This window comes from Artemia franciscana, chromosome 21 (genome assembly GCF_032884065.1).
Source record: "Artemia franciscana chromosome 21, ASM3288406v1, whole genome shotgun sequence".
Classification (NCBI taxonomy): Eukaryota; Metazoa; Arthropoda; class Branchiopoda; order Anostraca; family Artemiidae; genus Artemia; species Artemia franciscana.
The window spans coordinates 16235120-16250038 of NC_088883.1; the positions used below are offsets into that span (position 1 = coordinate 16235120).

Consider the following 14919-nt stretch of genomic DNA (forward strand, 5'->3'; position numbering starts at 1 on the left):
AGATTAATTAGAAACGATAAAAAGTAAAGAAAAAATAAATGCATATTGGCGGGTATTTTTACTAAAACGGTCGTTGCTAGTTTTGCTAGAAGTTTTAACCTCTTGAAACCTGACTACAATACTGAATAAGGCAGTACAATTTAAACGGATAATTTTTCTTACAACGGGAAAATTCAAGCAGTTTTCCAAAGGGGGAAACAACCAGTTCCATCCAATTAATTGAAAATATAGGGAAAAAACGATTATTTAAGCTAAAAATATAACGAAAACAGAAGATCATCAAGTAGCTTAGATCAAACCTTGGCAAAAGCAATGGCCGTGAGAGGAGTATCTTCTGCTGGTTTCACAACGCAGGTGCACCCAGCAGCCAATAATGCAGCTACCTTTCTTGCTATCATACCAATAGGGAAGTTCCACTAGAAATAGATATCAAACATTGGTGAAGCTTATACATATATAAATTAAGACACGATGTCATTTCCATCAAAATTTAGCGATCACGTTTCCTTTTAAATCGGGCGCGAAATAACAAACGATAATTTATTTGATGATTTCGATTATTTATGCTAAGTGTTTTTCAGCTATCAGAAGAAATAAACAGAACTGTGTATAATGTAATAGGAAAAACAAAGATTAAGTATTTCTACCTTAACAAACAAGTCTAATAAGTTGAATAATCGACATCATGACTACCCCCTTAGGGGCAACCTAGTAAAAAATGCCCATAGTAACCACAATTTTTAAATATACGTGAAAAAATACTATCAAGCGAGGAAGAATCGCCAATATAAGCTGATTCAGGGATAGTAAAAAAATATTTCGATTAATCTTAATGATAAAGTTTGTTGTGAAAATAAACTTGTGAGATTTCAAAAATTGCCTGTAACTCCACAAAATATGATTAGATCAAAATGAAAACTGCACCACAGGAATTTTGAAAGTAGATGCTAATTAGAAGAATTAAGGTCTCTCATCTTTAGCATCAAGAAAAATCACGTTTTCACATGAAGCCAGAAGTCAGCACGGAGGAAAAATTGAGACAATCTTTTTTGATTTCACACCTTTAGCCCCTCCCCAAAAAAAAGGTCATAAGAATTGTCATTTATTTCGCTCAAAAGTATCCATGGCTACTTTATATTATATAATACATAATCCTGCCAAACATTTTATTTATTGGTTTTCCTTTACCCCTTCAGTTAGCACACTGCATATTTAGCACATTTTTAGCACATTCTTCAGTTAGCATATTTTAAATCCCATCTAGCAACGGGCCGAATACCAATGCCCGATTTTAGTGAAAACCCCAAACAATCAAGAAAAATTTTGAAAATAGCTAAACTACAAATTTGGATGGCCAAAATAGAATAAATAACAGATATATTTTGTTGCCTAAGCAGTTCGAACGCTAGCATGCCACGCAGAGACGAAAAGATTTTCGCTGCAACTGATAAATTAGTTTCACTCCAAAGATAACGGTGAAAAAAGGTAAAGAACAGGCCACACCATTGGACAACTTTAAAGTCCCTAGCGGTGGTGCTGATCTCTATTTCATAGCCCTTCAGCCAGGATTTGCAATGGGGACTGGGGTGCTCCCCCCACCAGTCATCCTGTGCTTTCTCACATATTTCCTGTTTACCTTCCCATGATTTCTCCAGATACCCATTGAGAGCTAGGTCGACTCTGGCTGCGCTTACAGAGTCACGCCACTGACCCCCATTCCAAAGCAAATAAACAGCGACCCCAGGGTTCAAACCCCCTGTCCTCGCGGACAATGGATTTCAAATCTAGCGTGCTAACCACTCGGCGAGGACATCTCCTAGAAAACTGTGATTCAGGAAAATAGCGCAAGCTACGGGAATTCTAGAGTTTATCCTTTAACAGTGCAGCCTGAATTAAGGAAATGATCCCTATTGTAGTTTACCTTCTAGCTAGCCTTGAATAAAATATCAATATGTATTTTCATCATTGAATAGTGCAAAATTAGACGGGATTAGGATTCCTCTCGTGAATTTTTGTCCGGGGTGTCTGAGACAAGTTTTGTGAATAAAATAATGGACCATCCTTCCAAGTGACAGAGGATTTAAAATAAAACACTCGATTTTACCGATTAATACACTTAGGATTTGATTACGAACACTAACCACGTTCGCAATCACTAAAAGAGCTTTAGAGAACGTAAAACAGAACGTTGTTTAGAGAACGTAAAAACAACGTTCTTTAGAGAACGTTGTTTGCGAGAGAAACAATGATCAATGGAAGGCAACATAAGGGTGTGTATGTCAAACGTTTTTGCTGAACATCAAGGAGATTGCAAAAGAAAAAAAAGAATAGAAGTAAAGTGAGATAAATTTCCCATTAAATTAGCTTCAGTGTAGACAAAATTAACTTAAAAATATGATAATAATAAACAAAGTAATTTCGTTTTTTTTTCTATGGTTCAATATCCAATTAACTTTAATTTTGTAAGTTGTAACATACAAATCTTTTTTTCATGTAATTTTTGACAAGCGTGACCCGCAATCTCTATGTGCTACAAGGTTTTTTGTAGGTTAAAAAAGATTTAGAAAGCCACTTTAAGTCGTCACATGATTTGCTTTGACGCTGGTTCCTGCCAAAAGAGTTTAAATATATGAGATGTAGGAAACTATTCCAGAAGGGTCAACAAAATGATAGATTATCCCAAATGTTAACAATTTTAAATGTATTGTATATTTCTGGTTTTTCATGGCAAGAGAGGGGGGGGAGGAAGGAGTCCTGAAAAACGAAACAATTGCTTAAATATTCTTCTTAAAGGCTTTAAATAGCTATGAGTTTCCCGTCCTTTGTAATTAAACACAATTTTAAGGATAAAAATATTAATGAAGATAAGGATCATTCTAAAACAGTAGCACATAACCAAATGTCACAAATGTACTTGTTTAAAAAAAAAATTCCGAAAACGTAATACTATTTGAATTTTTCTATGTCGTATGACAATGAAAAACATAAGAATTACTTGGGCATTTCTACTGATGAAAATTATCTTCAAAAGATATTGCTGACAGAAAAACCATGAATTCTACCAAGAATATTGGCGTAACAAAACATGTAAGCGTACTAATTTAGCATGTTTTCGTATCAAAAAAATATCAATTACATAATCTCTTGCAGAATTGCTAACTTTGTAAAATTATTAAAAATAATCGTAGGATACTTGCAAAAAATGTACCGGTGTGATCACGGCAACAACGCCTGCTGGTTCTCGGACAGTAACAATCTGTTTTCCTACTGATGGGGCAGGAATGTGTTCACCGTAAGCTCTTCTTCCTTCTTCAGCAAACCACTCGAAAAAGCTTGCCGCAAAGCCAACCTCTCCCATTGCTTCCGGAAGCGGTTTTCCCTAAAAAAAAGCTCATATAATCAAATGCAATAGCATTTTTGGTCTGTTTATAAAATTAATGCAGCGCAATCAAAACGATCAGCTCATGTATACCCCAATCAGAGCACTGATAGCCAATCTCTATTTTGGTATTTTCCCGAATTCCACAAATACACATTTTCTGTAATCTATCAGTCCATTTTCAACAACAGTACGGAAAAACATCGTCCCTGGTGGCTTTTTCTCTAGATCTATCAAACCAGAATGCTAATCATGGTCTGCATTTCAAAAGCAATTTGTGTTATTCTGCTCAGATTTATGGAGAAAGTACTAAGCGGAGACAGGCGTTAAACTATATCTCAAACAATGTTTATTTTTGTTGGAGATATTCACCAACAATCACTGGCAAGAGAATCATATAATCAGCGGCATGCGTCGTTGATTATAATCAATCCTAGTAATTATTATTGGGATAGTAAGATCTATTTATAATATAATCTTGATATTGTACCAATTGGTATGCGTAAGGATCAATTAGTTTCTGTTAGTCTTGTTTTACAAAAGCGGTAAGCTCCTGTTACATCTAGTCAACCACGCAAGGTTATACAAAGGCTAGCTGAAGCCAGTATGTCTCTGGAGCACTTTTACAATCATGCCTTTTGGTTCCTGATCAGAGTTTACCCTATTTTGACTTACGGGTCGAGATCGAGTTGAACCTTTCAGGTAGACTTCGTCCTGAGGTAAAGGGGGCAAGGGAGCTTATAATTTTGTGTTTGGGGAAAGAGGAAAAAATTTTTTTCTCCGGTTTTCGCAAGAGTAGATGCTATGGATTTTCTATGTATGCCGTTCGACAGGCTCTTTTACTAGTGCTTCGATGTCTAAAAAATAGACATGTTTTAAGAAAAAAATCTGAATAAAGTTACCTCTCCCCCCAAGATAAAATACTGAAGTGTTTAGAATTTCTCGTATAACTTATTCTACCTTCTGTATAATTACTCTGTTTTTGGTTGTTGTTTTTTTATACTTGCCCGAAAAAAATACATTGATACTTACATTCTCTCGAGACAAGATGTTTGCAATATAACTCTGTTGCAGCAATAATTCTTCTTTGATCTTGTGAAGAAATGAAGCTCTTTCCTAAGGAATATAATATCAATTACGAAATAAAATATATGTACAAAATAATTTACTGGTTAATTAATATACTACTGAGGATAAAACTCTTAAGACTTTTTTATATATTAACTGCGATGACAGACGATTGTCATGCATGTACACAGAACTTACAACTCACTTAATACATAAAATAAGAGCTAAAATTATGTAGTCAGATCAGAACATTTTTTTCAGAAACATGACAATATATTTGTTTTGACTAAATCTAATTTTGTTTTATATTGCTATAATCCAACAAGTTAGATGAATTTTGGCATGTGAGCACTCGGAAGTCTGGTTAGGAGATGGGCGATGACCCAGAAACTAAGTTCAAAGGGAGGACTGTCCTGAATCACCTACTTTTCCCCATCCATTATTACAAACTCAGCCAGTCAATAGTAAAAAGAGTAAGAATTGCCAAAAAGAGAAAATTTGTAGTTTCAATCTCAGTTTCATAATTTTTGAGTACTCCCTGCGTCAAATAGAAAAGTAGACGAAGTTTCAAATATGACAAAAAATAAAGCATTTGCTACTTAAAACCTTGTCATGGGAAATGGAAGTTTCAGGAATAGATACATACACAAACACAGGGATTGTGTCCACTAGTTCTACCTTCAGCCTTTCCCTCCTTGTAGCGCTTAAAGAGATTTTGCTACCTGTCTTGAATCTATATAAACACAAAAAACAAAATCAAACTTACTTTAGATTCAAATTCAGTCGGATTTTCAACTTTGTTTTCAGCTAAATTTGACTTTTTTTGGCCTATTTTCATATAATTTTTCGAATCATACAAATATTAAAGTAGGCCTATTGCAGGCAAGAGCCTATACAGCTATATCCACCTAGCATAAGTATTTGCCTATTTCATAAAACTTTAGTCTCCAGTTAGGTCAGGATGGATATTTGGAAAAGCCTTCCCAGTCTTATATTAAAGATTTAAATTGATTTCTGAACTTTCGTTGACCTAGTAAAACAACTTCCCGAGTTAGCAAAATCCGTATCCTCTACCTTTTCCTTGAATTGAAAAAACTACCTTTGGGGTCAGTTTACTCCATTGCAGAAAAGCAGAATTGGCAGCCAGAATAGCAGATTGCGCGTCTTCCACAGTACAGTTTGCAACGAGTCCAAGGTTTTCATCCGTTGCAGGGTCAAAAACCGGAAAGGAATCCTGCTTTTTGGAAAAAGACCAAACGCCGTTAATATACGCTGGATTCATGATTAGAACTGAATTTGACAGATTGGAAATCTTTCTGATAAGAAATTTATCGACAACGACTTTGCTCAATCATGAGACTGTTTGATTTAACCAACTGCAAACTTGAGATTAGCTGAGAATCAGAAAATGTATTTAGATACAAATGACTGCACAATAAAAACATTTTTATATGGTTATTAAAGATGTTCTAGAAATAAGAATTTCATGACGATAATGATAATATATTCAAGGTGTAGAGAAACCAATTAAACCTTTTTTAGACTAATAAAAAGAATACAGATTAATAAGAATTCGTTAATTACCATACCAACAAATTCGGATTCAGGTCTGGTTTGTGTTATCAGCATGTTTTAGCAACTCTTACAAAGAAGAAATTTGGAACAACTAGTCTTCATCAGGCTTCATTTCTGCACCCTTGATATATCTAAAGCATTTTAAAACACATGCCATGCTTGGTATGCTCTTAGTCAATTTGTTGTGAATGCTCTGTCCTTCTTCTTCTAAAGTTATGGGACGTGTACCAGTAAGTTCATAGTTAGACAAAAGAGTATCTCTCTTCACATCTTTAATGCTCCTATTGAAAATTCTTTGTCTTGTATACGGGGACCTTGGCTTTCCAAATTCAAAGACGCATACAATTTAGTTTTGCCGACGACTTGCCTCTTCTTAGATGAGGTGAGGTTGATTTGGCATGTTCTTTCAGGTCTGTTGCTGCTGCATTTACAAGTATTGGACCATTGCTAACTGTTGATGATCGTTGATTCCTAATTATTGAAGAAATCTATTCGTCTCATCCTAGGGATTGTAATTCATTTTGCATACCTCAAGTTCCTTTCTTCTATGGGTTCAGAATTTCTGTCTGCAATTTCCTAAGTTATTTCCGTGTTTAAAGAATTCGTGGCATTACGAATAAGCTAGAACTCGGACATTCCTAACAATCACATGATCCACCTCTTCTACAAATATTTTTTTTTAATTTTATTTTATTGTCTTTTTATTTATTCGTGGTTTATTCTCTTTCGAGTTGTATTCCATTTTTACCTTTTTTTAAGTGGCTAGCATCATGTACATAATTGTTATAAGAGCATATCATTAATATTATCAATGCATAACTCGTGTCAGGAAATCTAATGTCGACATTTTAAACAAAAAAGGAAGGATGAGACTGGATACCATAAAAATTAAGGTAAGATTCTTTTAACAATCTTTCCCTTAGAGAAAAGTATTAAAAGCAAGCACAACCCGGTAGAAACAACAAGAAAGCATGGAGTACGCCATAAAAATCAATTTCATTCAAACAGACGGATCTAATGCCTCATTTTTTAGTGAATTAAATTTTGGCACATCGTAAAAACCTAGAAATTTCAGGGGGTAGAGGATCCCCAGATTATTGACTCAACATATGCGAAGAAGCCATTCTAATGGAATTTTTTCCGCAAATCAAAAATATTTTCCGATAACTAAAAGAAGAGGGTATTTAAGCGTTTCAGAGTACAAACTTAGAAGTGAATTGAAAGCAGCGCGTTTACCTTAAAAAAATAAAAAAAAACAGACTTTTGACGAACCTGTACAAATTTCAACAAATAGCAATTGTAATTGAATATTTTATTTAAATTAACCAAGAATGAACAGAACTATCTTATTTGGCCTTCTTAAAAATAAACTCAAGATCACATTGGTTTAAATATAAAGGCAAAAAAAAATAAAGAGCAAATATTTAATCTCGATTCACAGCCAGATTTAGGTACAAATATAAAGCAATGCATCACAAATAGGACAATGAATGTCATACTTAAAAATGGTCAATTTTCTACCAGAATAAAAAAGAAATGCTAAATTGATTCATCGTAGCCTTTAACACTTCGTCAAACTAAGAATAGGAAAAGCCAACGTTGACAACGGATTACACTGAGTCACAGAACATTAATAGGTCTTTCCTTTGGAGTTATATGCTGGAAAAACACGTTCTCCCGTTTTAAGCTGCCCACCATATCCTTGTTCTTGAAGGGATAGGACTCGGATAGCCAGGGACAGTTTTAACTGTTTTTCGCCCCCCTCTAAATGTTACAAATATATTTTGAGAACAAAAAGGCTGAACAAGGACTTTTTTTCGTCCCAGAACTTTTTTCCATCCTCTCCCCCCATGAGTAAGATAGTACACGAAATCAAATCGTGATAATGATGCTTTCAGTTATCAGCAATAGAAGAAAATAATAACAATACACTGCCAACCCGAATGAGAGGAAACAAAAATTAACGGCAATAATAAAAAAACATACCTGCTTAGGATCGTGTCACTGAACGACAAAAAAAGGAGAAAAACTGACGACTTTACAACCAAACGCCATCAAGGAGAGGGATACTGCATATATTCCTCTGAAATTTCAGTATCTTTAAGATTTTCCTATAAAATCTTATATTTTACCTCCAATTCGCATGTTTTTAATAGATTCGCTACCCCCCCCCCCAAATTCCCATGTAAGAACTGAATTTCAACCAACCTCAATTACAGAAGCCCAGAAGAATAACTTACGGTGATTGATCCAAAAACTCTAACTGGAATATCCACATACAAAATTAATGATTCAAAGTTTCACTAACATGACACAGTATTATCTAATTCTAGTTTAATCACGTAGCAACTACATGCACTCATAGTGTTGTCAAATACTGTCATATTTTTTATGATATGGATGGAACTGGAAAAAGAAAAAACAAATTTGTCTTAGTGAACATTAATGGTATTTTTTTTGTGATTAAGGAGACGAAGGCATAAAAATGAAACTGAAAATAAAACACACCGTTAATGCAAGGGGTAAGAGATGATGTAATACTAGACAATAAAATTAAGAAATTAATGTGCAATAATTCATAAGTTATCTAATTTTAATAAGTTACTCATATTATGCAACATCCACCTATTTCCACATTTTCTCTTAACCCTCCGCAGTTACGCTGACACTTTTTCTTTATAACCATACACAATGGCATATAGATAATAAAATAAAGAACTAAGTTAAGTCTAGATAATAGACTACTGAAGTGTTATTTAACGTATTGAATTGCTCAAGAAAATGTAAGCCCACACACCCCTCCCCCTAAAAAAACTAGGACTTTTGAGAGTATTTTGAAAACTTTACAAGTCTCGCCGCAGGCGGTTGTAAATTAAAACAAATACAGATTTAACATAGCTGCTTCGTGGCACTTATGATTCTTGGTTTCCGAAGTGACTTGTTTGCTTAGTGTGTGACCAAGTTAATTAAATTAATGAAACTTTCAACAAAAACAGCTAATAGCGACAATGGCACAAAATGAAATATTATGAATTCTCTAAACAATGGATCGTGACGTTCTAGCTCCTAATATGAAACTATTGGGGGTAGAACGTTCTACCCCCACTATGAAACTAACGTAATGAAGACAAAAACTAAGTATTTTAGGATCAAAACTGACAATACAATTTACCACTTTTCTGCACCAAAAATATCAATGAGTAACTAATCGACGCATTAATTCAACCATTAGCTTATGATTTATAAGCCTAAATAGAGGGCGATATAGAAGCTTCGTTCATACCCAAATGTTTTATCACCACAATGAAAATAAAAATTTCGCTTCTATTAACTCAATACTACTTGAAGAAGAAAACATTTGCAAAAAAAAGAAAAAGAAAAAAGATTTGTTTGTGTTTAACCCCAAAAAGAAAAATGAATGGTCAAATCCTTTCTTCGATATTTTGTTTAATGCTTTACACGTTTTTGTTGTGCAAAATATTTAAATTAAAATACCAAAGAGTTGGTAAAATTCAATTAACATAATAATATAAACTATATTATTAAAGATAAACAAAACAAAACAGCACTTGAAGCATTACACACCTCAGCAAAAGACGACTCAACGAAAAAATAATGACTAACTATCAACAAGAAAGACTGCTGAATCATAATACGAAAACGTACTAAAAAATTGAAGTTCTATAAATTGATGATATGCAAATATTTTCTCTTTCTTTGAAATTTGAATTTCTAAAAAGCTGAAAAAACAAACAAAACACACACAAAATACCATAATTTGTAAAGGAACGAAAAAATTAAATAACACCCAAATAATAGCCTGGAAGACAACAAAATGAGAATACAGTGCCTCAAACGATACCAATCATAGTCACATAAGTTATATTGAAATGGCTTAGTTGTTCGGGTGTTGCTTTTGTTTCCTACTGTTTCTTTTTCTATTTCCTTTTTTAGAAAATAAAATGTAGAAATAACATACTAATCAGGAAACAAAATTGTTTTTACTCATGATTTTTTTTTTACTTTCACTGCTATTTATTTAACAATTACAAATAATCACAAACTCCTTCTTACCAATTGTCCTAATGGCATGAATAGTCAGAATGTATAGGATCAATAAGAAGAATCAATAAATCCATTACGTTAGTCCCAGTTGGTCCTGTTTTTATATGATATTTTCCACTATCCAATCCAGTAAAGAATTTGTATGAATCATTATTGTCTAAGCTTTTCTCTGCTTCTTCGAAGGGCACATGTCTTGCTAAATCACAAGATACAATAGCACCAGCAGCGTCGGTTGGTCCATCAATTCCATCCGTACCAGCAGCAAGGAAAGTGGCCTTAAACTTTTTGAATAGTTCTGGGTCAGCTTTCATATTTCTGGCAACTTCAACAAGGAACGAAAGTGACAATTCTTGACACCGTCCACCTTTTCCACTACCCGAGACTGACACCGTTGTTTCACCACCGACAAGGATAATAAAACGCTTTTGACTAACCATCGATATCCGACATAGACGGTTCAACGTACACGTAAAGGAAGCTGACAGATCCAAATCGTCTTCAAGTACTATTCCCAGATCTTCAGCGAACTCAAATTTGCAAGTTGTTTCAACCTTAACAAGGTCAATCATCATTCTCATCATTGCCTTGCCCACACTTCGCGCCTCCCCTTTTATACCCCTCGACAATATAAAAACCAGATTATTACCTTTGACTGCTTCTGACCTTATGGAGGTTAGTAAGTGCCAATTACTTCCAACTAAAAAATTGAACACATGCTCAAAAGCTTCATCACGACAAACTGGCTGCTGTAAAATATTCATAATTTCTTCACTTACATCAATGTTATGTTTGCTCAGAACATCAAAAGCCGCATTGGAGCTATCTTTGTTGCAAACAGTTGTCCCACTTGCAATAACATCTAAATGGTCACCTATGACATCACTAATTATAAGCGCTATTATTTTTCCTTTACACATTCTGGCTAACCCACCACCCTTCACTTTTGATAGCCTTTTCCGAACAGTGTTTATTTCAGCGATGGTCGCACCAGATCTTGATAGCTGGTTCACAATTTCTACTTCTTCATTTAAGGAGATGCCATCAACAGGAATTTCAAAAAGAGCTGAACCACCACCTACAAAAATATGACAAAATAAAGTTTCTTGGCTTGATCACACGAAGAGGCGTCCAAAACAAAAAAAGAATGAAAGGAAATTCTTCAGAAAGAGACATCACTCCAACATGCTATTTAAGTGCAAAACGGCTCAAACGAGAACAAATCACCTCAATTCTTTTTAGTATTACAGAATTTTACCGACCAGTGATTGAACTTACTTTTCACCTACTCAACCCTACTACTCTCACCTGTATCCTTTCCCCTCCAGTTGTTAAACCAATGAGATGGATAAACCAAAAGTCATTCAACGCCAAGTTTTCTAGATTTTTTTTTTTCCATAAAGAATTATCCCCATTTGAATACTCTATTTCTATCCTGATACTTTCAGATTATTCGTACAAACTTTCTGGTTTCTACCTTGAATAGTTTAGCTGAATTCAAAGAGCCAGTAGAAAAAAATTCACAATAAATAGACAGAAAAGGCAATAAAATTCAATTCAATTTATATTTTTTTATTAACAAATGGGTCACACACACACACACACAAAACACACATCATTAAAATCTCCATATAATAATAACAAAGCTAAAACATTATCTGTTACGATCAAAATAGGTCCCGACGCATATTAGCGTGTTTGGGACGATCCAAAAAAAGCACACTTCAACTACTAATACACTTCCTCGGAAAAATAAAACAAACATACAAAAAACACTGACGCCTCCTCCCCTCCCCGCTCCTACTAAAGTTTTAATCAACAATTCTAAAAACAATGTATTTGTAGGGAATCTAAAGGAATCCAACACTCGTAGTCGATAATTCATCATGCTTCCTTACACATACCGACACTCACTTCAATCAAAATGGGCTATATTCATAGCCCATCCTAACGACCAAAGCCATTGTCAATGATAGAGTAACATAGAAAAAAAGAAAAAGAAAAACAGATACAACCATAAACATATATAAACATAAAGCCAATCATTGAAATAAGTTAGCCTAAGAATGAGTCGACTCTCCGTTTTCATTTCAAAGTGATTAAACTCTTTTGCGAATTGAGATGGATTGATCAGATCATGTTTCCTGCGTATGTAAGTACGTATTACACGTCAAACCGGTAAACACAAAAGACACAAGTTTAAAGACGTTATGATGAATTTGCAGCTTATTATAGCTAGAGAACATCAAATGGGGAAAGAACAACTAAATGTGGAAAACTAGAGAGTTAAAATAGTCTTGTTCGGTGAATCCATTGCTATGCTGTTGTAGCAATGAAAGGATATACATTGTATGCTCGCCATTCTTTCTTATGATATTGAACTTCATTGTTTCTGGCAAATTTCTTCCAATCAACATCTCTAAATAATTAAGATTTTGACAAAATGTAAACGCAGATATCAGACAAAGTTTGATTCTCGTCAGATCCCAAAATCAGGTTCTTTCTGTTAATAAAAACCAACTACAACCATTTCCTCGACATCAAAACAAAGACCTAACTTCACATACGAATTTTATAACTTCACATACGAATTTTATAACTTCACAACATAAACTTTCACAACAAGAAAATATGCCACTTAAATTCAATGCATTGTCTACAAAAGTGAATAGTGACCGACTAATTTCTCTAGATATTCAGGTCGGTTCGATAGTAGTCAGAGCGGGATTGACTGAGCTATTAAACAGTGCTGGTGACGTGAGTGCGCCCTGTCTAGCACTTTTAAGAATGTGAAACAAGATATGACCTTAATATTTACCCTTAAACACCAGTATATACACCGAGAGATCAAATAATAGCCAGGTTCTAAAGTTCTGGTTCCAATGGCATCCTGAAAGTGTAGGAGGAGAGGGATTTTTTTTCCGTATCTTTACTCAAAGATACACCGAAGACGATATTTTCAAAATCTAGGGGGAAGATTTTGTCAATCTTTTTAAAAGAAAATACAAAAAAGGTGTTTTCAAATCTAGAGACGGATTGAAATTACCCCTTGCCTGGCTCTCTACCATTAGCATCCTTGACTGGTTCTAGGAGAAACAAAAGTTTTACTTTTCTTCCTTTTACATTCCTTTCTTTTCTTTTCTTTCTTCTATTGAATGTGATGCGTAACTACAGCTGGTTTTGTACTAAGATGTATGTGTTTAGATACGTTGGATGTATCATCAATGACGTTTTTTATTTAGTATAATTTTCAAGGTACCAATTGTAAGCATATGAATCCCAAAAATGTGAGCAATTATCCCTGAATAAAATATAAGCCAGGATTTCATCCTCAGACAGTTTTCTAGTATTAGTACATTACTTTGTGAAGTTCTCAACCCCTTATGTCAAAGTCTAAATGTTTTTGTTAGTTATTTCAGTGTTATTTCTATTTAGGGTATATGGATTAATTCATGTATATGGTTCTCACTGGATGGATTGGTTAATTATAAAAGGGAGGCGATAGTTACCTTCTTTTCATGAATGATTTCAGGTATAAGTGTTTGGTTCATTGAGGTCTTGCGCAATTGATGTCTCAATTCTGGCTAATTTCGGTATAACAACATGTTTACTATTTGTCAATTAGTAATAAATTTCGAAGAAACGTAAAAATATTCCACACACGTCCTCTATGTCTCTGTAAGTTGTGAAAGTGAAGATTGCACTATTCCGAATAGATTTGATAGTAAGTGCCGATTGTGCAATCCATGTTAACTACATAAAGAATATGGAATCCAAATTAAAGACTATAATTTTTCGATTAGAAATGTTTATGATTCTTATGTCAGAGGTTTCCTATGTTCCAATTGTCAAGATGATAAATTCGATCTTGACAGAAGATATATCCTGGTTTAATCATAAAAAAAGTTAATACAAGTCTTTGTATGCCGATAAGAGTCGTCTTTTACAGGGAATGTAAGATGTTTTGGGAAGAGAAACAGTGATTACGCTTCAACTTTGCGAGCATCAAGAGAATCTAGTTCTGCGACAGCGCTGTGAGGACGGTGGTTACAACAATAATAGAATAACAAATTTTTGCCTGGCTGTTACAGTAAATGACACCCTCATGGATTCTTTTGAGTGATTTTGGTTCTATTAAGCAATTTGAGACATAGAATCTTATAATTTAAATAAAAGAAGTCAAATTCATTATACTAAATGAAATAACGATGATGAAATCTAAATACACTTTAAGAAGAGAGGATCTATTATTTTCAACAAAAGGAGCATGCTGTAAACCTGGATAATCCAGCTCCAGTAGTCATTGATGACGAGTGTTTTGATGTGGCGGGTATTTGAGGGGAAAAAATATTATAATATGTATAAAACAATTCATTTTTTTTACATACGAATTGTATGTATAAATTTGTCTTATACAAATTAAATAAAAACTTTTTACATACACTACCTCCACTGGACTTTATTCTTTGAACGTCAAAAATGCAACACCACCATTTGCAATATTGATGTAATTTCGTTTAATTTGGACGTCAATATCGCAATATTATTCACAGACTCAATAGGCCCAAATAATAAGAATAATAAAAAAAATAAATGAAGAAAGCAACTGTCTTATGGTTAGTTTGATCAACACCACTCACTGAAACACCGGCATTAAGGGAATCGATAGTATGTCTACCATACCGTTCTTACGATCGCCAAGAAACTTTGAAAAGTTGTTGATTAAACCCTTACGAAGGTCTAGGTATAAAATACCCCCCCCCAAGGCCCTTTTAAAGCTTTTCGTACCTATGAAATTAGAGATCATCAACAAAAGTAATTGATAGTTATTTCTG

The 14919-nt window shown here is 34.1% G+C and overlaps 1 protein-coding gene and 1 long non-coding RNA gene across 4 annotated transcripts in view; one reads left to right on the plus strand and one right to left on the minus strand.

Moving 5' to 3' along the window:
• The window catches only part of LOC136040840 (uncharacterized), a 199615-nt gene that overhangs the window by 119134 nt on the left and 65562 nt on the right, over positions 1–14919 (plus strand). The window lies entirely within an intron of this gene.
• LOC136040955 (glycerate kinase-like) overlaps positions 1–14919 on the minus strand; it is a 46555-nt gene that overhangs the window by 8395 nt on the left and 23241 nt on the right. For 2 of the 3 annotated variants that reach the window (XM_065725406.1, XM_065725407.1), the window contains one exon: positions 7308–11162. In XM_065725406.1, the coding sequence (XP_065581478.1) occupies positions 10105–11162 (1058 nt within the window). In that variant the 3' untranslated portion in view covers positions 7308–10104. Of the gene's footprint in view, positions 1–299; positions 417–3208; positions 3380–4411; positions 4496–7307; positions 11163–14919 lie in introns of those variants that run through there. The other variant, XM_065725408.1, reaches the window with a different exon arrangement.